This window comes from Pituophis catenifer, unplaced genomic scaffold, assembly GCF_029215685.1.
Source record: "Pituophis catenifer annectens isolate HBS135680 unplaced genomic scaffold, rPitCat1.0.hap2 SCAF_1, whole genome shotgun sequence".
NCBI lineage: Eukaryota > Metazoa > Chordata > Lepidosauria > Squamata > Colubridae > Pituophis > Pituophis catenifer.
Genome location: NW_027256881.1, coordinates 273,708,069 through 273,735,017, shown reverse-complemented (window position 1 = coordinate 273,735,017; position 26,949 = coordinate 273,708,069). Strand labels below are relative to the sequence as shown.

The window sequence follows — 26,949 nt, the reverse complement described above, 5'->3', positions numbered from 1 at the left end:
CAGTGTTTGTTATGCATTTTTCTGAGCTGAACTAACAATGTAAAGGGGACATGAGGATTAGAAAAAGCCAGTGAAAACTCTAAGACCTCCTTCAGCCCTTTCTTTGCATGGATATAAGCTTCAGCCTTAATTTACCCGTCTTTTGTGTCAAAAACTAAAGAGTTGCTAATTACCATAAGTGAGTTTGTAAACATGCATTAGACTGCTATTTATTTTTGGTTATTTCAAAATAACTTTTTATTTAAAAAGAAATTAAGCCTAATAGTTGGTAAAAACTAACGTAAGCCATTACAAATGAATATGAAAGGTCATCTCATCTAGTATTTGGGCTAGAAAATCACGTATCAAATTCCAGACCTGGATTTAAAAATTCCAGGTAGACCTTCATACATTCATATATTCAGTTAAACTAAAACTGGATTAAGCATTAAGCATTAAGATTGGGAAAGCTGTGTCACACCATTATGATAATCAAATGAATTAAAATTCCTGTTCAACTTTGTAAAAAGTGGATGGTAAGTGGTAGAGAAAGTTCTGCTTCCATACAAACCTACCAAGTGGTATAACTATTTTCAAATCCCCTTCATCAAATTCTCCCATCAATGGAAAGCAAATAATCTTGGCTGTCAAGCATTTCTGCTGCTTTGATGAATCATTCCCCAAAGGATTCACTCTGTAATAATTTTAATATCCTCTTATGTTCTTTTTATTTTCTTAATGTCCCTCTGCCTAGTCACAACTAACAAGTCTACAAAGCATTTGAAAATGTTTCCCTGGCTACCCCACTTACGTGTTGTTGTGTTGTTAAAGTACTCAAACCAACTAGATCTTTCTTTGAAATGCAATCTGTGGCTGCTAGTCCTTGAACCAGATTCTGTGCCCAATCCCACGCATATAACCATGTATATTTATCCCGTAATAAAGGGCAGATCTATTTGCTATCCTATCAAAGGTGATCTTGATTTTATTATTTATTTGGCTGGTTGGTGCTCCCGTCCATATATTGCAACAAATTCAGAACTGCTTTCTCTGAATTTGACTGCTACCAATTCCTGCTACCACAGGAATGCATCCTTCAACTCTGCCCCTCTCCACTGATTTGTGCGCATGTGTGGCTATCTGTGCATGTATCTGGGTTGGTCATACTCAAAGATATAATTTGACAGATTACATGTGTGGTTTTCTCTTGCTGTGAGGTCTTCTACTTGTGTCTCCCGAAGGAATGTCACTAATTCAGAAAAAAGAGACGGTATTGACCAGACCATAACAGATTTGCTCAGGAAGTGATCACTATTTATAGAGCAGTCACTGTCACTGCAGTTTTGTTTCTATCCTTGTCAGAAGGGAGGAAAAGGGGAAGTCTTTAAATTATTTAAAAAGCATTGATCTTTTCCTTCTTTTCAACTGTGGGACCATCAAAAGAGGCCTTCTGTGTTTTTAATCTTTGGAAAGATGTGGCTGTTTTGATATTGGTTCAATGAAATGGAGTTTCATTGAGACAATACAATCTATGTAAAATTCTTCTACATGAATACAAGCAATTTCCAGTTTTATTTTTGCATCCAGCATATTTCCGGTCAATTCCTGCAGCCAGATCTGATCAACATGCGTGCCAATTCAGTTAGCAATTAATACTTTGGTGACCATAATAATAAACATCAACAATAGCAAAACAGGATATAAGGCAGGCAAGAGATGGAGATTGAGGAAGAGAGATGAACTACAAAGGGAGAGAAAGAAAAAAACAATTTAGTATTCTCAGAACTCACAAAACCCCAGGAAATAATAGAGTGGTTAATTAGCATGGCCAGTCTGAAAAATAACCAAAATAGCCTTTGGTTATTCCAACTTTAACCTGTTGTAATAGCAGCAGAATAGGGATAGAAAATAGGTGTTCTCTCCTCTATTCTGCACTATAAAGGGAATAATTTGGCATATAGGATTTATATATTCTGCTCATCATGAGCTTTATTCTCTTGTAAGATATTCTCACTTAGTTTGCTCTTGTCTTCTTTATTTTTTTTCTGTTGTTTGCAAATGTTTAGTCATTTAAATGTAGTGGACTTTTTTTGGAAACATGGGCAATTACCCAACTAATAAACAATTCTACAGTATATTTGTCCCAGGAACAATAAACAATAAAAGCAGCAGGTCAGACATAGGTCTCCTAAAGTGGTTTTGCAACACAGAAAAACAAATATTCAGCTGGGATCTTTTTTCCCATTAGGTCCTACAGGACAAGTAGCTAAAAACCAACCAGACATCACTTGAGAATATAACTTAAATGAATATCCACCATTTACTCTTGAGAAAAAAGCCATAGATTTTTTTTTTGGCCAATAACTCTTAGTTCTTTTCTTTCCCACTGATTCTCACACACACAGTCTCAATTTTTAAAAATCCCATCAATCCCATCCCTATTGTGCAAGTTACCTTTTTTCGTATTTATTTAATGCCACAAAGAAATCTGGGCAATTGTGAGAATTTGAAAAAGGGGAAACCACAGAAATAGCAGACTGAATTCATTGTTTCCTTGTATTTCATAAGAGTATATAGTATTTCGAACAATGATGATAAAGAAAAGAAAGACCAACTATTTCATCTCTCTCTCTCTCTCCCTCCCTCTCTCTCCCTCTTCACCCCCCACCCCCTTTCTCTGAACAGGACAAGAAAAAAATAGTAATCTTGACATTGTTTTTGTACAACAACATTTAGTGGACAGATAAACATTACAGAGCAAAACAAGCTGATTACATTTATTTGACTTGTCATACACTATCAAAAGAATTTTGGACTGGGTGGGATAAATGTGTAATTTTTTTCTGTATCAAATTATTTCTTAGAGCAAATACAACGATGAAATCAGCCCAAGTAGATGAATCATCAAATATGTAATGACAGGAGGAAAGGATCGCATTGTATTCATTCATTTATATTTTTCCAATATATGCCTTTTTCATTATTACTAATATCTCATGCAGATATAAAAATCTCTCTCAATCAGATTGCCCACTAGCTTCAGGAATGATATGTTGTTCATTTTTTTTTTAACTAATGTCTGGAAAGTATCTGGAAATTTAGACTCTACCAATCTCAGACCCCTGCTAGATAAACCACAATCTCAGCAGTTCTCCCAAATCTACAGAGAGACCATCTAAGGACTTTAATGCCCACTTCTAAGATTGGATCTCTTTGTCCTCAGATGGGAAAATCCGACTTATCATAAGGCCCTTGGAATGCTCTCCCAGAGATCACATATTTGCATCCTTAAACTCTCAAGCCACTAGTTTAATCCCTGAATCCTCAAAATAAAGCTAATTCAATTTTAAAATGACCTTTTCTTGAAAAGCAGGCTTTGTCTTCTATCCATAAAGCATCTATACATGACCCAAGCTATGCATGTTTACTTTCAATGGGTGGTTTCAAATTGCTTAGACTAAGTGGAAATGCTTTAGTATCTTGAACAAAGGACTGCTCGGCAAATTTATAAAGTAGAAGTCCAACTGAATATAATTCTGCAGATTCCTAAAGAACATTCCATCATCATCATACTCACATTTTCTCTGAAGATAAATGCCAAGATTGCAGCCGAGAGTTCTGCCAGGAAGATTAGCAAAATAAACATGAAGAACTGAAAGAGGAAAAAAAAGAAAAAGAAGTGTACATTACTTTTTATCTAGAGTGAACATCTGCCTCAACATTTAATAAAATAATATTAAGAATAGGTCAAACTGACTAAAGCACGTTTAGAAATTGACAGCTAGAGTGGAACAAATTTGCCAAATAAATACCTTAAGAAAATAACTAGAAAATGTCAAATCCCTAGAATTAGCGGATTGTTTGATGTACTATTAAAGCTGTTGATCATCTGGGATATATGCTACTTTTTACTTGGCATATTTCATAGTTTATAACTGATTATTCCATTACCATAATGACCAATCACTTGGATTTATGAAGTTCATACACAACATTCTGGGCTGTCTGACAACTCTTCATCTACTCTGCATCACATACCATTACCGGTGGTCCTCAACTTACAGCAGTTCATTTAGTGACCATTCAAAGTTACAACAACAATGAAAAAAGTGACTTATGATTATTTTCAGAGTTACGACCTTTGCAGCATATCCATAATCATGTGATCAAATTTCAGATGCTTACAACTGGTTCATACTTATGATCATTACTGTGTCCCCAGACTATGTGATCACCTTTTGTGACCTTCTGACAAGCAAAGTCAGTGGAGAAACCAGATTCACTTAACAATCAGGTTACTAATTTATCAACTACAGTGATTCACCTAACAACAGTGGCCAGAAAGGTGTGATATGGGGCAAAACTCACTTAACAAATGTCTCACTTAACAACAGAAAATTTGGGCTCAATTATTGTCGTAAGTCGAGGACTACCTGTATTTGATAAATATGTGCCAGCCTTTTGTAAGTATCTAGTGCCTGATGGGACTACAACACTCAATCCAGCTTTTAGAGGTCAACTATCTCTACTGCTTTAAGAGTCATATTAATGATGTGAGGCTTTAATGATTCGACTCATTACAGCAGCAATATTACTTGTTTTTAGTCTCAAAAAGAAACCTGGGAAAAATAAACATAAAAAAGAAAACAGGCATTGAAATGGAAAAGAGAGAGAGAGATTGAGAGGGGAATCCCAAGTACCAAGTAATGAAAAAAAAAATGGTCCAAAATCTATCAGAAATGTGCTCCTTTTCCAAGAACACTGGAAAAAAAAACTACAAAAAAGATACTAAAATTTAAGTTGCTTTCTTCTTGCTGCTAGAACTAAAATTAAAATTAATTCGCCAGCCAGTGGTGAAATCCAAATTTTTTTACTACCAGTTCTGTGGGTGTGGTTTGGTGGGCATAACTTGGTGAGTGTGGCAGGGGAAGGATATTGCAAAATCTCCATTCCCATCCCACTCCAGGGGAAGGATACTGCAAAATCTCCACTCCCACTCCACTCCAGGGGAAGGATACTGCAAAATCCCCATTCCCTCCCCACTTCTGGGGGAAGGATATTACAAAATCTCCAGCCAGAGGTGGTATTTGCCGGTTCTCCGAATTACTCAAAATTTCCGCAGCCGGTTCTCCAAACTGCTCAAAATTTCTGCTACCGGTTCTTCAGAACCTGACAGAACCTGCTGGATTTCATCCCTAAGGCCAGCCTATTTTGTACGGAAGGGGAACATCTCCCACCTCACAAAAGGCTGCAAAATGGCTTTGATATGAAACTACAAGCATCTTTTTAGGTGGTAGTTTTGTTTAATTCCTGTATGACAAATGAGAGAATTATAGAAATCAGAGGTGTCAATTGGAGGAGTCATACGAAATAAAGCTGCACTAACTAAGTCCAATGTCTTTTATAATGCTTGGTAATGTTGCAAGAGTCAAGTGCTGGTAACGTCCTATAAAGCTGTAGACGGTATGGGGACAGGTTATTTGGGGGACCACTTCTCCTTGGTTAAATCTACCTGTTCCATCAGGACTGGCAGGAAAGCATGTTATGGGTCCTTCTACTAAGAAATGTCACCTGATAGTACCCAGAAGAAAAGCCTTTTCTGCCATAGCATCTTCCCTTTGGAACATCATTCCCCCAAGGTTAAACTGTTCATGACCCGACTGGCCTTTCAGAAGGATCTGAAGACACGGCCTTGCCATTGTGGTTGAGGATAATTTATAACTACTGTTTGTTTTTGTTTTTAAATCTGTGACTGTGAACCACTCAAAGTGACATGTATGAGACAGGCAGCTATATAAATAGAACAAACAAACAAATAAACATCCAAAAAGGGTAAAATGTGAGGTGCAATGGCACAATAGTTCTTTTGTTGTTTTGATGAAAGCTTCAGCTCTTGCGACTATACGTATTTTGTCTGAAATACACAGCAGGTTTCATTCCCCATGGAAGGTTAGAAAAAAAAGATTACAGGAACTTTCCTTACAAACAAAAATCAGTAAACACATTTTTAAAGGTCCTCGTATAATAACATGCCTTTAATTTTGTTCAAAAATTAAAACTGGGAATTTGCCACGATCATCAATCCGAATCTGAATATTTGGATTTCACCGTCAGATGAATTAAACAGACTTCAAAGTCATCTGAGTATGTATGTATGTATGTATGTATGTATGTATGTATGTATGTATGTATTTAATCATTTATTTAATCATTTATTTAATCATTAAATCAATCAATCAATCAATCAATCAAATTGTTAATCTGGAATCCAAGATAAGAACTGTGGTCAGGGTACCTGTCACCTTCAGATCTGTTGTGTGTTCAAGAAATTGTTCCCACATTTTTATGGTTAATTGTGGATGTTCTCATCCAACATTTGATCCTTAAATTTGAGGTGGAGCAAATAGTATTGATTGCTTTTTTTATTTTTTTCTTACTGTTGCAGATAGAATAAATTGATTTTTTTTTTAAAAGAGCAGACTAGGATTGTCATCTTACTGATGAAATTATTTCATAGATTTGCAAAATTCATAGATATAGCACTGCATTATCAAAGGGTTTAAAATATCATTAGGTTATTACATGGGCTAACTTTTTTTTTTGTCAGGAACACTTGCAATTTTTTTAAAAAAAAACAAGTCCAACTGCTAAACAAGGTTTAGGGGCTACAAAGTGCAAGTTATACTGCAACATTTTTTTTATAAAAACATAACATGAGAAATAATCTCTACAGAGAAAGAAATTTAAGAACTTCCCTGGGGATGCATGTTTCTCTCATCTCTCAGCTGTGTTGTACACTTTCGTTGAATTTATACTTGACTTGAAAGCTTCAGGCATTTATTATGTATCACTGAGAAATCTCTCCTGGGAAGCCTCTGATTCATCTATATTTGAAAACTTTGTAGGAGGACGTGGATTTTAATTAGTCCATGAAAATAACACCTTTCCCCTAATTAAGATATAGATAACAACCATTCCATCCAAACTCTCTGCCAAGTCATTTTTTTTTCATTTCCCCCACACTTAATCATTTCCCAGCATCAGTTCTTTGTTACAATACCATTTTTTTTTCCTGGAAGAAAATGCTATTTTGCACGCTCTTGACAAACACTGATATATAGCACTTTTCCCACCCTGCATATTTAAGACGAAATAGGCATGAGTAGCCAAATGAATGAAAAATTCAGTTTTTGCAGGAATACTCAACTTTTTGGTGTAGTGGAGCATGCAATTTATGTAGTATAAAGTATCTCGGTATCTTGCTTTTGCCAAATCGTGTGTGTATGTGTGTGTATTTGTTGTATCAACAAAATACAAACATGGAGGTAAACTGAGACACTGAGAGACAAGTTAACTACATAAACCAAGCAAGGAACCTAACATGCCTAGCCCATACAATCAGTTCCAACAAGCCTGCCATGATGTGTCTTACCGCCACCTTGGCTTGCCAGTTAAATTAAAATTTGACACCCATTGAATTGGACGGGAAACACAGAACACATTCCCACAAGTGATAAGATAAATTGAGGAGATCTGAAGTCCTCTGACCATCTCCCTTAGCATGCAGCATCCATGTAGCATTGTCAACAAGACTACTCATAAAACTTCTTTCATTCACCTCCCAAATGGTGAGAGCTGCTTAGAAAGCACCAGAGGCTAATCTGATCTGACTCGGTCACCTCTCTAGGTTGCAGAAAGTTGGGGGCTTGTTTCTCCTTCTTGTTTTTCTGTCATTAGGAAACAACAGAAGATCCTGCATCCCATTCCCATTTGTACAACCATTTTTGCTTTTTTTTTTTTTTGGTAATGTTTTATTAGCTTTTTATTTTTAAATATACATCAATATCAATACATGAACAGTGTGGTCCCTGGGTATAATTCATTTTGATACAAAAATCAATAATGATAATCATAATAATTGTTATATTAATCAAATTTATGTAATCCTAGTATTAATATGCATGGTTTTTTAAAAGTAGTTATTCAATATTTCAATATTTCATTTGAATGCCAATAATGTTATAAGCATACATGGTAATACCATCTTCCCCCCTCTAATCTTTTCCATCAAATTATTACTTATATTCTAGTATATAAAAAGAGAATATATATATATATCTGCTAATATTCCCCCTATTTCTTATTTCTACCTCTATTCTAACTTCTAATCAGCTCTAATATTGCTAATGTGTATTGCTATTAATACACATGTTTATATAAGGCATAGCCCTTCGTTATTTGGTTGTTCAAAGTCACAATACGCCAGTCAAGTACCAGTCTTCCCATTATTTAAACATACCTTATAATATCCTTTTTCAACCTCCAATCTTTCCATCTAACTATTGAACTATGCTTCAGAGAAAGGTATGTATTCTTATTTCTACCTCTATTCAAATTTCTAATCAGACCATCTTATTAGAAAAAAATTATGTATGTATATATATATATATATATATATATATATATATATATATATATACACATATATACATATATACATATACATATACATATACATATACATATACATATACATATACATATACATACATACATACATACATACATACATACATACATACATACATATATATATATATATATATATATATATATATATATATATATTTCTTTTAATTCATAGGTATAAATGTGTGATATTTTTGCAATCAGGGTTTTTTCCTATGTTGAAAGATGTTAAATGGCCATGGTGGGATGAAATCTCTATTCATCGCTTTCAGGCCTGTCAGACATTTTATGTTGTTTCCCATAAGTCTCAGAAGAAACAACATAAAATGTCTGACAGGCCTGAAAGCGATGAATAGAGATTTCATCCCACCATGACCATTTAACATCTTTCAACATAGGAAAAAACCCTGATTGCAAAAATATCTCACACACACACACACACACACACACACACACACACACACACATATATATATATATATATGTCTTCTTAAATTTTCGCGGGTGTGCATATGCAAAAAATTAAAATCTCGGGTGTTTTCACCAACCAATAAATTGGTTAAAATATTTAAAATCCTAGTTAAAATCCCAGCTTAAAATCTTCTAAAATTCCCTACAGAGCACTCTGTCTGCTGTAGAGGGGAAAGGATTCTGGTAGGCATCACAGCACCCTTGATTGTTAGTTGAGATCTCAGCCTATCTTCTGGCTCGATCCTCTCTCGACAGCAGATAGATAATAATAGAGAATCTGAGAAAGCTGGGCCTGTAACACGAAGCCAAGTAGCTAGGAGGAGGAAGCAGGAAGAAAAACTGTTGTCTTCCAATCAGAACACAGAGTTGCAGGCTAGTCAGCATACGTCAGCAGCAGCAAATATAGATAAGGGACAGCTCTGGCCCCGCAACAGAGAACCCATAGCTTCTACATGAAACAGAGCCTGAAGATGACAGGGTGTGAGCCTGTCGAAATGTTGCTTTAAGAAAAACTTTTAAAGTCACTGGTAGGATTTTAGCTGAGGTTTTAAAGGACCTTGCAGAGTGCTCTGTAGGGAATTTTAGAAGATTTTAAGCTGGGATTTTAACTAGGATTTTAAATATTTTAACCAACTTATTTATAATGACACGGGAAAATACCTGAGATTTTAATTTTTTGCAAAAGGGTAGAAGCGGCGTTTCGACAGAATCTCATCTGCCATCATCAGGCTTATGTGATATATATACATACATACATACATACATACATACATACATACATACATACATATAAAATAAAACACACACACACACACACACACACACACACACACACACACATATATATATATACATACACACACACATATATAATTCCTTTCTATCCATCATCTCTCACCCGTTTTAATACTTCAATTCTTATTCATTTTTTGGCTTGCCTCCCATACTCCTCTATCAACATCTGTATCTTCACCATTCAGACTGAATATTTCTCCCATCTCTATTGTCCTAAGCTGCCAGATCTACAGAATATCCACCCAAACCCCTATATCCCTTTCAAAAGTATTTTCCCAGTTATCAGATTCCATTTTTAAACCTCTTAAAGTGCTTTTCCCTTGATTTATTTCATTGGTCATTATTATCTTTATCATCTTCTTTCCATCTTCTTGCTTTGTTTGCTGGTTTGTCTATTCTGTCTTTTCTTCCGTTCTTTCTGCTATTTCCTCTCTTTCCTGAACTCTTTGATCTTCATTCATCATCAGTTGTAACATATTTTCTATTTTCCCATATATGCCTTGCATTAGGTACGTTATCTCTCTGTGATTTTTTCCCATAGTACCCCTAATACTTTGAAATATAAACACCATTTCTCTTGAAATCTCACTCCTTTCCCCCTGATGGCATCTTGTCTTAATTTAATAAGTCCCACTCTTACTCAAGTACAAAAGCAATATACTCCAGTCAAATGTTACTCCTCAGAAAGTTTAGTAATCATAGTTCTTTACATCTCAGAATTATTAATCAATTCCTTTTAAGTAGTTCAGGAAGCTTCCACAAGTCAAAAGTCACTTGTTTTACTTAAAGGTCTTTCTTAGTCTCATAGTAGAGTCTCCAGTAATCATAAAGTAATTAGTTATACCACAATCTTCCAGATGAATGTTATTTATTTCTCTCATCAAAAAGTTTTTCTAAACTTGTAGGGATCTGGTATATTCCATTAACCAGTAGATGGCATCCTCAGCTTAGGTTTCAGCATTGTTTCAAGTCTTATAGATTTAATTGTTCCAAATTTAGTTCAGTTTATGGAAGCAAAGTCAACTATTCAAGCAAATTCAAGTAGATAGTCCAGCATTTTTAATGCCTTTATAAAACAACGCCTGCTCAATTTAAAAGTCCAATTTTCTATGTTTTAAAAGGTCTTTAGCTTTTCTCTCCTTAGTTTCTTTCTTTCAGGTCTAGGATTTTTCTCTTTTTGGTAGTTCGCCGCTTTAAAAAATAGTTCTAAGAGTCTCTTTTCCTGGATTTTCCTCTTTCTTTTTTTCTTTAAAGTTAGGGTCTAAATAAAAAGGAATCTTTTCACCAAGCTCCAACCACTGTTCATCTGCACTGCTCCTGTACATTTCTTTGTTGCCTTGGCTATCCCAGCTTTGGGAAGAGGCAGTCATGATGGCTGCCTCTTCTCCTCGAGGGAGAGGGAAGAAGCCCTGAGTCCAGCAGGGGAATTGCTGCTCTCCTCAAACTAGAGGGTGCCTCTATTTTCTTCACCACCCCTACAGGGTGGCTTTAGCTCCTTTCAGAACCCTCCAACAGGGAGAACTCAGTGTGGGAGCGCGGAGACCTGTTCCTCACATCCGATACTGCTGCAACGTCAGCTGGAAGTCCATTTTTACTTTCTTGAGTTGTGTATGCAGATACCTATCCACAGTACTCAGTCCATCCAGAAACAAAAGAATGGGAAATATAGATAGTCCTCAATTTACGATTACAACTGAGCCCAAAATTTATTTTGTGAAGTGAGTTTTGCCCCATTTTACGACTTTTCTTGCCACAGTTGTTAAACAAATCATTGCAGTTGATAAATTAGTAATCTGGCTGTTAAGTGAATCTGGCTTCCCCATTCACTTTGCTTGTCCGAAGGTCACAAAAAGGTGATCACATGACCTTGAGACATAAAACCCATCATAAATATGAACCAGTTGTCAAATCTGGATCACTTTCAGCCTGATCCACAGGAAAATAAAATATGAAAACTGGTGAAATGGTGGCAAAATCTTTGTGGATGCTATCTAATGCTCCAAATGATTTGTCTCTGCAATTAGTAGCAAATGGAAATTAAAAAGAAAAAAAGAATGATATATCTTCATGATGGAATAGATGTAGCACAATTTGACACTTTTTTGTTCTGCCACATAATTTCTTGGAACATGTCAAGGCTCTACTTATTCAATATGATTGTGAAGCTCAGATTTGGTCAAGTTGGTTGACATATGAATGCATACAACCCCCCACAAAGATTGAATCTATAGAGACCCTTTGTGAGTTAAGCAACACTGGAAGTCTGGGGCATAATTATGGCCTATTGAGAGTTTTTCTTCCTCGAAACTCTAAGTTGGCAATGCATCTCTTTATTCTTTAGCTACAGAGCTGATGATAAACACAAGAAAAGTAATCCTTGGGTCAGGTTACAAATTAGGATGAATGAATAAAGGTGGAAATGAGAATACACGGGTGTCAAACTCGCGGGTCACTTTGTCATCACGTGATGTTTTACGATGTTTTCTCCATTCACAGAACTGGGGTGGGTGTGGCCTGTGTGTAATGCATTCGGCCTGTGTGCCACCAGTTTGACACCCCTGCAATAGGCTATAGATAAGATTTTGTGTCCTAGGCTTTTGTGAAAGTTCTTGTTCAGGTGTTACAGGAAACTATTGACTCATATTCTGTAAATGATCTTCCATGCCTTTCCCTTCCATTTAGGCAGCTGATAATATGAGATTGAAAAGATATACTTGATATTTATAAATACACTCAATTGTTTTCCATAGTTTAACTGTTCTTTAACTGTTTTAAACAGTTTTAAGTAACTCTACAAATTAAGAATTTTGATTATTCCATGAATTTAAAATATAATGCATGATATTAAATAATTAAAATGCATGATATTAAAATAATTTTACAGAAAACATAGTTTTCATTTTATGTGCAGTCAAGGAGAAGACAACTGGTTAAATTGTAATTTAACAATCCTGATTTATTTTGAACCAAGCTTCAGAAATATTCCATATGGCAACATATACTTTTCCATTTATATTTTTTTATCCCAATGAAAAAGCCTTAAAGTTAAATGGTGTAATGGAGTAACAAAAAAAGTCTTTCTCTTTAAGGGAGATGAGTGGTTCAAAAATGTGAAATTTAAAATAAAATAAATAAATTGTAGTGATTTATAACATTATTTTCTGGACTTAGGTCAAAATAACACAAGTAGGTACACTGGGAAAAGTAATCCATTCAGTTGTACTTACAAAAAGAAGAAGACATTTGTTTTCACGGATCGCTCCACAGCAACCAAGGAATCCCAGCAAGAAGAGCATAGCTCCCATAGCCACCATGATATATGCTCCAGTAAAGAGCAAAGGGTTAGTAGCCACGATCTCTCGAAATCCTGTGGGATCAACTATGACCCAGATTCCAACTCCCAGGAGACAGGTACCACCCAGCTATCAAAGAAAGAGAAGATTCAGATTAAAACCATTTTCTTGGAAAAGTTCCTCTAGACAGCATAATTCAAGTTAAAAGTTGAATAGTAATTGTTGTAACGCAAGCCAGATCCTTAAGGTACAATTTATTATGTTCAGAGAATAGAGACCCCACATCTGAGCTGCTAAAATCTGGACGACTGCAAAATAGCAGGGGTTTTTTTCCCCTGTATTAATTCATTAACATCTAATGGTTAACATCTAATTTGTTAACATGTAATGGCCATCCATTTTTGGTAGACCCAAACTGATAGCCTTATCCAAAAAGGCATCTTCCAAAAATGTCAAGAATACATTTCATTTTTAAATGGATTAATATTGTGATTATTTACAACTGAAAGCAGCCCCCCTTTTAAGAATTCCAGTTATTCATTATACTTATTTATTACAAAATCTTATTTCATAGTTTCTTTAATCGGAAACCATCATTTCAAAAGAAAGGAAATACATGCAAATGTTCAAAAAAGGAATTAGTATCTTAATCTTAATATGCTCACTCCTCGTCTTTTCATTTGGAGAATTAAAAAAAAATTGTTATGACTGCTAGATGTCCCTTAATTGTATAGGTGTTCCTTATTCTATAGCCAGGTTTAAACATTACAATAAGCTATCATTTTATTTAACTATGGTCACAAAATGGATGGGTTAAGTCAAGCTTTCAAGCAATCATTTGCTGGATTCACTAGAGCAGTTAAGAGAATCAAACAAGTCGCATTAAGGATTAGCATAATGTAATGATGTATGAATCCAGCTTATGTTAAACTTCAACAGATTTCAGTGGGATAATTTTTTCCTAAATACTTCAGCTACAATGAATTATCTGCATACACAAGTGATATATATTATCTTCAGATGGCTTTTTCAGAAACAAAGGTACTGCCAGAAGAAACTGGACTCAAGAGCTACTATATTTCATGCCAAGAGTTCAGGTGACATGTGAAGGCAGTTTGTTGTTCTTGAACAACATGTTAATGAACATGCCAATGTTGCTATTTAGGCTACTACTTCCTGTCACAGTTTCTCTCCCTCCCTCCCTCCCTCCCTCCCTCCCTCCCTCCCTCCCTCTCTCTCTCTCTCTCTCTCTCTCTCTCTCTCTCTCTCTCTCTCTCTTTCTCTCTCCCTCCCTCCTTCCCTCTCTCCCTCTCTCCATGGCTTTGATCCTACTAACTGCCAGGACATTTAAAATTTTCCTAGTAAGGATTTTTGGAAATGATTTGCCATTGCCTGCTTCCTAGGACTGACACCGAATGACTGGCCCAAGGTCATTCAATTGGTTTTGCCCCTAACACAAGACTAAAACTCCTAGTCTCCTGGTTTCTAATTGGTTGTCTTAATTTCTACACCAAACTGGCTCTTTGCCTGCCTACCTACCCACCTACCTACCTGGGTTTATATGCCATTCAAGTCCAAAGTGGTTTAGATTTCCAACTTTCAAGTTTATAAGGCAAAAGAAAAAAATAGTATAGCAAGATAAGCATTAACAATTAGAAACAAAATAATGAAAATGTTCTGGCATCCAGGGAACAGTGAAACTTCAAAATACAATCTGTAAATGGAGGCTTCCCACTCATATCAGTCTCACTCCCAGAGCTCTCTTAAAATGTCAAGTTTTAATGGTTTTTATGAAGCTCAGTAATGGAAGTTGCGCAAAAAGACACTAAGAAATTATACAACCATGTTCCGTGCCTTCATAAAATTATAAGTTGCCAAGGTACCCAAGTGACTGGATACTCTCAACACCAGTTCTAGAACTGAAGTATCTCACAACTACAGTCCATCCATGGGCCTTATGAACCACCCATTCAAGGGCAGCCTCTGTCTCATCAGTAATTTCAAACTTCACAGTATTTTAAATGTTCTGGCTGCTTCTGATAAAAAGCAAATTGCTTGTTTCAAATGTTGCTACCTATGAAATATAAGGGGTTTTTCTGCACCTGTATTGCTTCTACCAAAGTATAACCAACTCCTAAGGAGACATATGAAAAAGACCTCATGTGACAAATCAAAGAAAACTTACAAATATGAAGAAATTGAAGACAAACATCAGATATTTCATGCAGCTCAAACAATCCCCCTCCATGTTTATGCAGGCTATGCAGTCCAATTGATTCTGAAAAACAAGGACAACTTTTTATAACTCTTTCATTTTATATATGCAGTTCCCACCAACTTCTTAAAGCCCTGTGGAATTCATTATAATAGAAAGAATGGATCACATTTGAATGAGATAGAATACACCAGGTTAATAGGTAATAATGAACAGCTACAGTTCCCAACCTGTATTCTTCCTGATGCATCAGGATTGGAAGGAAAAGTTGATGAGAAAGCACTAAACAATTTACCATCTTGTTTAAAACATAACAACTGAAGTTGCCTCCTTTTGTGAAATAGCCTTGTGACCTCACTCTAAAGCTCTCAAATACCCTAATGTAGATATAATAAATGAGCACTATAGTGTATGTATAATGAACACATTCTAGTGCAGTGTTGGCGAACCTTTTCATTTTGAGTGGCAATACGTATGCGCGCATGTGCGCGCACCGAAAACCAAAAGAGCAGCTGCCCGGTGCACATTGTTGTGACCGAGGCCCAAGTAGTGATTACCAAATACAATTCAGTCCTGAACAAACTTATTTTATTAAAACAGCTGAGAATTAATTCAATCTCAGATTAGTCCAAAACAAATTCTTCATAACCAGTCCTACGGCCTTATCACCAACCTTTGATGTCTTTGGCAACCTGCCAAAGGCTTTTCTTGGCAAAACCCCCACAAAGTTCAAGAGACGCTGACAATAAGCACTGGAATCAACATTGCTTTTCTACAAAGAACCGAATGGCTCATTGCTGCTCTTTTAAGCCTTATGGGAGTAGCCAATTGTTTTCTGGCTTTACTCTCGAGTCGTCCTTTTTGTTTCAGCTGCTCTTGCCTTCTGGCAGTTCTTCACATGCATGCACTAGGAACAGACTCCTCCTGTTCTTCTGCCTCTATGCTATCTGCCTCTGGAGGCTCCGGAGTCCACACATCGCTCCCAGATGGCCTGGCCCCATCTCTGCCTCGGATGCAGAGCCCTCGTCCGGGCCTTCCCCTGACTCCAGGATTGGTCCATTGTCCTCCCCAGCCTCCTCACTGCTGACTCCGCTGCCAGGTCCGCAGGCTGCTGGTGGACCACAACACACATGCGTGCGCCAGGAAGATGATCTTCCGGTTTCTGGCGCATGCATGCACACCGGCCAGCTGGTCTTTGTACATGCATGCACACCAGAAACCAGAAAACCAGGTGGCTGGTGCACATGTGCGCACCGGAAACCGGAAAATCATCTTCCCAGCACACGCATGCGCACCAGGTTTCTGGTGCTCCTGCAAGCATGAAGACCAGCTGGCCGGCATGCCAGAACCCGGAAGAGTAACGGGCAATGGCTCATGTGCCTGAGATGACTCTGTGTGTCACTTCCAGCATGTGTGCCATAGGTTCGCCATCACGGTCCTAGTGTATATATAATTTTTAAAAAGCACCTGGAATTGTTCAAATAAGATAGGCAAGTGAATCTAAGGCAGGGATGTCAAATTCATGTCGTCACGGTGGTGTCTCATGATGTATCGGGACTTTCCCCCCCTTCGCTAAACTGGGCATGGGCGTGGCCAGTGTATGACACATCCAGTCAGCAGGCCAGGAGTTTGACAGCCCTGATCTAAGGCATTGCCAGTATTCATTATAAATTCTCCTCATTGAAATGTTACAGCTACAATTAATGGTCTAAAGTTAGACATGGATTTTTTTAAAAAATCAGTTGCAATGACCAAGTCAAAAAGGCAGACTTCCAAAAGTTTTTCACTTCTTCTAAACCTCTTAAGATGAAAAAAGGTAGCTTGGGCATAAGACAAACAATTGATGCCTAGACTCTTGATGCCTACAAGTGGGACTTTGAGGACATTTTCCCAACTATACTCCTCCTTGCTTTCTTTGGGATGGAGGATGCGTTCAAGTCAGTAGTGACTTCTGGTGACTAACTGGAGAAGTCTCTTTGGTTTTCTTGGCAAGATTTTGGAAGTGTTCGCCTCTGCCTTCTTCCTAGGGCTGAGAGTATGTGACTGGTCCAGAATTACCCAGCTGGCTCTGCATTTAAGCTAGAACAAGAATTTATCCTCTGATCCTTAAATTGGTTTCTCTTCTGGTCCTTAAATACTACAACTACCTGACTCTCTCTATTCTTACCATAGTTATACCATACAAAACTATAGGAACCATGCTTGAAGATTCTTGTGTAAAGAAGTACAGACATACAAATATACATTTCCATTGTGATATTCCCTTCCAGAGAAAGAACAAAAAATATGATAGGGGCAGGAAGCATTAAAAAGCTGGGACATGTTAAATACAGTAACAGTATTGTTACTGTTGGGGTTAACAGTATAACCCCAAATATTGTCTGTTTCGTAAAAAAAAAAAATGCTCACTGCACTGAACCACTTTCCTTCTAATACCAGAATTCTGCTTTAAAAAGACTTTTGCGTGTTTTAAACAGTAAACACAGCAATTATCTATGGGATTGCAGATACTAGGAAATAAATCCTTCTCCTCTGTTATCACTGTTTTTCCTACTAAAAAGAATTTGAAATTGCTGTATTCTAACACCATAGCTCTTTCCGGTGTGACCATGGAAACTGATCTACTTTACTTAAGCTTTTCACAAGTCCCTAAGCAAGCCGAAATGCTCCCTCTGAAGGAAAAGGCATGATGGTGATAGCCAGAGGCAGATACATGACCCAGTTCCACCAATCACACTGCCTGCACGTATGAAAAAGACAGTGAGCGGGTCAACTGGATGTCCAGAAAACGGGAAGGAAAACAGCAGGGAGTCCAAATGCAAGCTGATTCTACAACATTTGGTTGCTCTCTTGCATAAAGCAAAGAAACAGAGCTGATTATCTCTCCTCGGCCTCAAAGGATTTTCATACTGTATTCAGAGGTGCCTTACGGAAATCTTCCCCAAGTGGGAATGAAAGAGAAAAAAAGACCATGGTAAATATTCAAAAGGTCACTTTTATGGAAGTCATATGGAGGGTGCCAGAAAGATTTCTTCTTTATATAGGCAATCATTTTTAAAGGAAGAAAAGAATGGGATGGAGACAGATGTCACTAAATTCTTTCACATTCACGGGTTTTAAAAGGGAGGTTGATAAGATCTCAGGTGATAAGGAGTAGTAAGCATTTTTAAGAATAATGAGTGTAAAACATATTTACAGTTTAAACCTCAATGTTTTCTTCATTAAGTGGATAATATTTTCTTTTTATAAATGTGATGAAATGTCAGCTTTGAAACGGGGCTGGCTGCAGTTTTTTTTTCATTAAAAATTCCTTTTGATATTCTGAAAAACCCCCAAGACCTGATTATGCTGCTAGGCCTCACAAAGAACCAGAAACTTTTCTAAATGGGTGCATTGCTGAGGGAGGCATTTTATCCTTCTTTCACCAACGATTAGTGTTTTAGATTTTAATTTGTTTTTCTATTGGCTCTTTTAGCTCTTGTGTGCTATCCAAAGTCACCTTTGGTGAGATGGGCAGCTATATAAATTTGATTATCAATCAATCAATAAAAATATTTTTATTTGGGGGCTTTTCTTGTTCAGTCATTATATTCATTCAATTTAGAGAACGCTCAATTCCACAAGCCTCTCTGGTTTACAATGTTAAAAGCAAGTAATAAAATAAAATAAAGATCATTTGTGCCCGCAGGAATGCTTTCTTTAATCAAATAAAATTGTATATGGGCTTAGCATCACCCTCCCCAAGGCCTAAGGGAGCAGCCATGTTTTCAATGCCATTTTGAACACCAGCCTGGGAGCTATATTGATTTTTTTTCACAGCGAGGCACACTTCCTAGGTCCCAAGACAAACTCTTCTTATAGAGCTTATAAGAATATATTTTTATTTATGTTTGTGAGATACATGAAGCAAGTATTCAGATCCCCTTCACTTTTGTCAATTTTGCTATGCTGCCACCCTGGTTCTACAGGTGTTGAAATCATTTTTTTTCTCATTAATCTACACTCAGTACCCCATAATGACAAAGTGAAAACAGAATTTTAGAACCATATTTTACTGTATTTTTAAATCATATTGATTGACTGATCATGTGCCTTCAAGTTGGTGTCAATTCTTAGCTATCATATAGCTAAACCTTCTTCAGGATAGTTTGTCCCCAATATTCAGGTCATCCAATGACATCCTCACCATCACCGTAATCTAGTTTATTCACTTTGTTTCTGGCCACTCTATTTATTAAATTTATATGCCGCCCATCTCATTGTCAAACAAGCTATTCTTTCTTTCCATGTTTCTCAGCATTATGGTTTTCTCAAGTGTGACTCTGCATAATGCATCCAAAGTATGGTGATTTGAGCCTGGTTCTTTGTATTTCAAGTGAGAATTGTATATTGAATCTCCCATAATTTACTTGGGGATTTTATTTTATTTTTTGGCTATCATATTCTCTAAAGACATAACTCAACAATACAGTCTCTTTATTGACAATAATCAAGCATATTAAGATTGACCCATAAGCATTTAAAAAAAGAATATAGTGATTATCGGTAGTAGGGATTTATAAAACATCTTGTCAGTATTTTTAATCAATAACTTCCTTAGTATCTTATAAAGACTATGGACATAATATAACTTGAGCTCAGCAAAACATTTAATAAGATATTTTATGACATTCCTGGCTTGGAAACCATACAGTACATACAGAATGTTCATCAGTAGTTCCTTATAAAACTGGAGTGATGTAACAAATAGGGTGCTACAGACTTTGGTAATGAGTTTGTACTCCTTAATATTTTTATTAATGTTTAAATGAAGAGATACAGAGAGTGAACACATTTAAAAATTCAAAGCAAATTCAAAACCGAATTGAAAAGTTAGACAAGTGGACTGAAACCGAGTGAAATTTAATGGAGATAAATTATTTACTTAGAAATGAAGAATCAAATGCAAAGTAGAGCTTGCGGAACACCTGATTTAGATAACAGTATGTGAGAAAAGCTTCTTGGACTTATAATTCATTAAAAAAAAATGTGAGTTGAGAGAGTATTATTAGCAGCTGCTAAAAAAGTTGCTAAAAGCTGCAATTTTAAGTTGCATCTATAGAAGAATAGTGTCCACCTTATAAAAAGTGATGGTTGGTTGGATGACATTAAATCTAGGAACCATATTTTTAAGCACAGATTCTGAGAAACTGGATTAGGTAAAATTGACATGGAGGATAGGCAGGACACTGCAAAGTTATAAGGAGCCAATGAGGGTATGATTATTATTGAGAATAAAAAAAAAACAGGGGAGAATATCACTCAGAAGATGAAAGGTGCCACCTGTTGTCCCAAACAGTAAGATATGGGATAATGGTCTTAAGCTAGAGAAAGGCAAATTCCAGTTGAATGCTATTAAAAAGTTTATATTTGTTAAAAAAAAAAAAGATTATGACAGTGGAATCAATTTCAAGGGAGGTGATGAACTTCATTTCAACAAATGTCTTTAGGTAGACACAATAGCCCTTTGCAAGGTTGAATCCCTGCTCTGAGCAGTGGGTTTGACTTGATGGCCTAAATGGCAGCTTTTACCCCTCTTATAGATTCTATGCTTGTTAAACTATTGCATAACTTTAACATCATTCCACACGATCATAGATTTTGTCAATATTTGCCTAATTACAAATTTGAGGAAAAAAAATAATGAAGTTTTTTTTTTCTTTAAAATGCAGAGAAAAAATAATTTTAAAGACTCACTTATGCAGCTCTTGGAACGTCTACGATAATCTCTAATAGTATATATGTCCCATGTACCTTTTACTGGCCACGTTTAACCTATAAGAAAAAGAAGATATTCAATTAATGTACAAGTCAGTAAAACACAATCTTATTAGATAAACCTTTATTAGATAAACCCAATGAATATATTCAGTCTAATTGCATACTTAATTTGATGTACATTAGCAGTAATAAAAGCTCTTAGCACTCATCAAAACATCCAATCCCTTATAACCTGGCTCATCAACCTTTGAAGTGACTTATAAGTTTACAAACCATGTATCTCAAACTTTATCATAAACTGATAACAAATCAGTTTAAATGTTACATTAGTTCATCAACTCAAATCGTTTCCTGGGCAGTAAATAAAGGGTCAGCTGTTGACATCAATTCTAATCAACTATAGAACCTCTCAGAAGCTTTGGGGGAGTTACCGTTTTTCACCTCAATTCCTTCTGTATTGATTTGTAGTAAGCTACTTCAGAATAGCTGTGAGAGAAATAGCACTTAGACTTATATACTGCTCAATAGTGCTATACCGAACTATCTGGGCACTTTATAATGTCATCATATTGCCCTCAACAATCTGGGTCCTCATTTAATCGCCCTTAGTAGGATGGAAGACCAAGTCAACTTTGAGCCAATCAGGATTGAACTTCCGGCTGTAGGCAGAGTTAGTCTGCAATACAGATAGTCCTCGCCTTACAACAGTTCATTTAGTGACTGTTCAAAGTTACAACAGCACAGACAAAAGTGACTTATGACCATTTTTCACACTTACAACCATTGAAGCATCCCCTTGGTCACGTGATCAAAATTTGGATGCTTGACAAATGACTTGCATTTAAGATGGCTGCAGTGTCCCAGGGCCATGTGATTCCTTTTTGTGATTTTTCTGATAAGCAAAGTCAATGGGGAAGCCAGATTCATAAAAACCATGTTGCTAACTTACCAATGACAATGATTCACTTAGCAACTGTGGCCAGAAAGGTTGAAAAATGGGGCAAAATTTACTTAACAAATGTCTCACTTAGCAACATAAATTTTGGGTTCAATTGTGGTCGTAAGTCGAGGACTATCGGTACTGCATTATAACCACTGCACCACCATGTCTCATAATACCATCTTAATAATGGTAAATCTTTCAGAAAATCTCTTATGCAATCTGTTATGCAAACTACTTAAGTCCTTGAAAATGAATTCATTTAAATGAATGATACAAATACATTGTGAATCATCAGATATTCAAAATATTCAATATAAAAATAGCAAACAATATAAAATGTCACAGTCAAAAATGATCATACTGCATAGTACATCACTTTATGTGCTTTGTTATTATATTTTTACCTTTATCCTACCTAATTTACCATATTGCTTCCATGGTTACTAGGATTCATTAGTTATATATTTATAAAACTGGCAATAAACAATCTATTAAGGCAGTTTGTAATTCTATTTCATTAGGGCGTAAACATTCAAGTATTTATGTTCAAGATTTTTCAACATATACTCTTTAACATTCTGTCTCCCTTAAGTGACTGAAAATGTTATTACTTTAGGGTTCTAAGCTTACTTGAAGTCCTTGGGCAATTTTCTCAGTGACAGGAGGTATGTAATGAAATCCTCCAAGAATCAGGGTATGGAATTGTGCTTTTATCATGTTCACTAATCACCCAACTTAATTAAACACTGAATTTCTGGATTTGAGGATGATTTCAAACAATTCATGGTGGTTAAAACAAGCAAACAAAACTGATTGTGAAGAACTCTAGAAGAATCTTTTTAAACTGAGTGAATGATCTACCAAATATGGTTCAATTTAAGTAAGTGCAAAGTGATCCACATTGTGGCAAACATCATTATCTTCACATATATACTGTTGGGATGTGAAATGTCTCTAATTAACCAGAAAAAAAGGTCAGGGGCTTAGTGGATAGCGCAATGAAGATAATAATTATACAGCTACAAAAAGACAAATTTATGGTAGGGCACCTTAGGAAATTGTAATACAAATATAGAATGTGTTCACATTTGGAATATTGTACGTAGTTCTGATGGCCACTCTTAGAAAGAGATAATAAAGCTTGAAAAGGGAACTACAATAATCAATGGGCTTCAAGCACCTTCATATGAGAAAACGCTATTATGTTTGGGAGCCTCTAGCTTGGTAAAAAAGTAAGTGAGGGAGTGTAGGAAGTTAGCACCCACCCCCTCCTAGAAAAATGAAATATTCTAGGAAATATTAAAAAGGCAGAATATTATATTTCCCTGGATGAGAAATGGAGAAACATGTTTTTAGGCAGGAAACAGACTCACTCTTAATAGCCCACATCATCCTCAATAGCCCACAGCAGATGTCCACAGTTAAGAGGTAAAGAGATAGCTAGGTCTATTCATAGGCAAATGCCCTCACCCAAGATCCAACAAAGCCTTGGTACTACAGTGGTTTAAAGCACCCTGTTATTAACACAGCTGCCTGCAATTTACTGCTGGTTCGAATCTCTCCAAGGCTCAAGGTTGACTCAGCCTTCCATCCTTTCTAAGGTAGGTTAAATGAGGACCCAGTTTGTGGGGGCAATAAGCTGACTTTGTATAAATATACAAAAGGATGAAGGCTATTGCTTAACGCACTGTAAGCCGCCCTGAGTCTCCGGAGAAGGGCGGCATATAAATCAAATTAAAAAAAAAAAAAAAAAAAAAAAAGGTAGGATTAGCCCTCTACCCATCTAGCAACAGAACTCATCACATGGCACCTGGGGAAACTGCATCATCCAGCAAGGCTGAACCAAGCTTGGGACTCAGGACAGACTACAGAGTTGCCTCTGCATGGCCCATGGGAGTCTAACAACCAATCAGATTACAGGCTCAAAGTCAAAGCTCAACATAGGGCATAAAACCAAGGCACTCTCAGCATCTCGCCTCCCTTTTTTTTTCTGCTCAGGAAGTCAAGCCATGTGATCCTGTTCATCAATAAACCTTCTTTCCAAGCAACCTCCATGAATCCAGTGTCTTTTTCCCCAATTGGAACTGAACCCAGAAGGATACTTCTTCCAACAGGAGAACACGATTGAGATACATAAATGCATGAATAGCAAGGAGAAAGTAGTCAATTTGTTCTCTCTGACTTAAAGAAGTCTGAATACCAGCTGTAGGAGAACAACAATTGGGAAGGAATCTCTCTGCATTTGAATATCAGAAAGGCCTTGGGTTGTCCACCATGAGAAAACAACAACGCAAGACAAAGATTGTCCTGGCCCTTTTGCAGCTGGGTTATTCTTAAATTATTTTGCTTTCAAGTAAGCTCTATTTTAAAACTATTTTTAAACAGCCAAAAGTAGTGAGGATGCAAGCTTACTGAAGTAGTAAATTTGTGTGTATGTAAAACTGGAAACAAATGCCACTGATGGAAAGAAATAATAGCTGGGCAACTGCACAGCTGCACAATCAGATTTTAAAACACACACCATAATATAGTAGTATCAAACATGGAAATGTCTTCTAGTGCAAGAGAAGTGGCAAACACAACAGCCAGGATGTAGATTATGACATAACCATTGCAAATAGTCCTACTTCTTAAAACATATGTAAAAGTCCCAGCAGAGATAATGGTGGTTAGCTTGTCAATACTGAAAATAAAGATTTTGGATTATTTAATGACGTACTAATTTCAACATGGAAACTAACATTAAAAAATGTTAATTAGGATATATGAGAGTTAGAAGTCCATACTAACAAACTATGCGTGTTACAACACTGAAGCCACTCTTCATAAATAAAATGGCATGTAGGGAGGACAGAGAAAGAGTGAAAAATATTTTGGTCTAGTCTTCTAACCTCTATTGAATGTTGAAAGGACTTTTAATGGAAATATGTGCATATGTGATTTGTGTAGGGTTTTGTTTTGATTTTTGCTCCTCCTATAACTTCCATTTTTTTTAACCTGCCTGATGCACTTCCCTTTGCCTTTCTTTTACAGAATTCCAGCCACTATGTTACATTTAATTGATTTAGGCTGCAATCCAATGTATTCTAACCAGAAAAACCCAACATGGTTTATTTCTAAACTTGAGCTATTAATCTGCTTTCACTTACTGCAAATGCCTTGCACCACAAGCACAGAAGTAGCTGCCACTTTAAAGTTTACATTTTTCTGCAAAGATGTAATGCCTTTACGTAAACCTATCATTAGGGAAATAAAGTCTGAGAGCATTCCTGCCACTGCTGTGCAAAAGCTTGTAAGTGCATATAATTATACAGCTACTAGTTCTCAGAAGCTTATGTGAAGGGGAAAGAAAGTTTGCTTTTTTGCAATTCACCACATTTTGAAATATTTACTCTGCTTCCAAAAGAGAAGAAATTTTGAGGAGTTACCCAAAAGTAGGAAGTAGTTACCATTAGAAAAAATTATACTGTAAAGATCATTTGATATGACACTGTGTAGGACTGGTACAGTACAGGTAGTTTTGACCTACAACAGTTCATTTAGTGACCATTCAAAGTTACTGAAAATAGTGACTTATGACCATTTTTCACACATATGACTGCTGCAACAACTTCATGTTTTGGATGCTTGGCAGTTGGTACATATTTATGATGGTTGCAGTGTCCGGGGGTCAGGTGATCACTTTTTGTGAGTTTCAGACAAGGAAATACAATTGGGAAGCCAGATTCACTTAACATCCATGTAACTAATTTAACAACTTCAGTGATTCACATAACAAACCTGGCCCCCAAAAAAAGGTCATAAAATGGGGCAAGACTCACTTAACAACCTTCTCACTTAACAACATAAATTTTGGGCTCAATTGTGGTCATAGGTTAAGGATTACCTGTACACTGCTGTGATAGAAAGAAAGGTGACATGCCTCTCATTCTACAAAACTCACTGTACTGCTAACTAAAACTTTCTCCAGGGCCTCTTCCACCACATTTGAAGGATGCACATTTGAAGGATGCAGGGCAAATCTATATCTTTGTCATTCAATCAATTTAAAAGAACCATCAGCTAAGTGGCTGCAAATACTGCCTGAGGTGGCTGCTTCAAATTGCCCATTGAAATGGCTGCCACACTTTGGAATTGCCATGCTTGGGTGGCTGAAGTTGAGGATAAGTGTGTCCCCTCAGTTGATTTTTAAAACAATAAAAACTAGGATTAAGCAATTCAAAAGAATTTTAAGACTACCAGTAACAAACAACTGTGCTTAATTATAGCTTGGTCAGCTTATTTTTCCAAGTAGAAATGCAAGATCTAAGAGACATTACTAAACTCAGGGCCAGGCTTCTGAAACAATTAATCTCAAAAGCATCCTCTGCCTTCTTAAACATCATTTGACCTGCTTTTGTTTATTCAGATTCTCCTTGAATCCTACATTAAATCAAAGTATCACCAAATTCTGTGATGATGCAAACAATAGGATTGAAAACATATGTAATTTTCTTACCAAAATCTATTTACTGAATGCTATTCAAAAATTTGTCAAAATTCTGTTTAGCCTTTCTTGATATCAAAATGTTGATATTTTTTGTCAAAACTATTATTAGTTTTTGAATTATAGGTGAGGTCATTTAAAAGCATCCCAACTGATGCTTAGTCTTGGCAGATATGGAACTGCCAATTTAATTTGAATTGACATAGACTGTGAAGTATGGTCTCACTAAAGATTTTGTTCCTCAACAATTTATAGCCTTACCTAATATTGCTGCGGCAATCAAAAGCCTTTCTTTATTTGTTATTTATTTCCACAGCAGTGACTAGACAACATAATAAATGGTTAATACTAAAGTTTCAATGTCATTCCCCTTCAGTCCATGTTTAAAATCCAGTTTTAAATCACAATTTATCTTATTCATCAGCAAATCTAGAATAACCACCATAATTGATTGTTGAGAAAAAATTATTAGTTGGACGCAGGTCAAGTTTTAATGAAAAGAACTGAAGAACTGGATGATGAAAGACTTTTCACATAC

General features: G+C 36.3%; 1 protein-coding gene across 3 annotated transcripts in view; it reads right to left on the bottom strand.

Moving 5' to 3' along the window:
* TSPAN18 (tetraspanin 18) overlaps window positions 1-26,949 on the bottom strand; it is a 208,354-nt gene that overhangs the window by 17,599 nt on the left and 163,806 nt on the right. For all 3 annotated transcript variants that reach the window (XM_070936110.1, XM_070936123.1, XM_070936116.1), the window contains 4 exons: window positions 20,959-21,036; window positions 15,193-15,285; window positions 12,942-13,136; window positions 3,557-3,631 (listed from right to left, as the gene is read on the bottom strand). In XM_070936110.1, coding sequence (XP_070792211.1) covers window positions 3,557-3,631; window positions 12,942-13,136; window positions 15,193-15,255 — 333 coding nt within the window. In that variant the 5' untranslated portion in view covers window positions 15,256-15,285; window positions 20,959-21,036. The remainder of the gene's footprint in view (window positions 1-3,556; window positions 3,632-12,941; window positions 13,137-15,192; window positions 15,286-20,958; window positions 21,037-26,949) is intronic.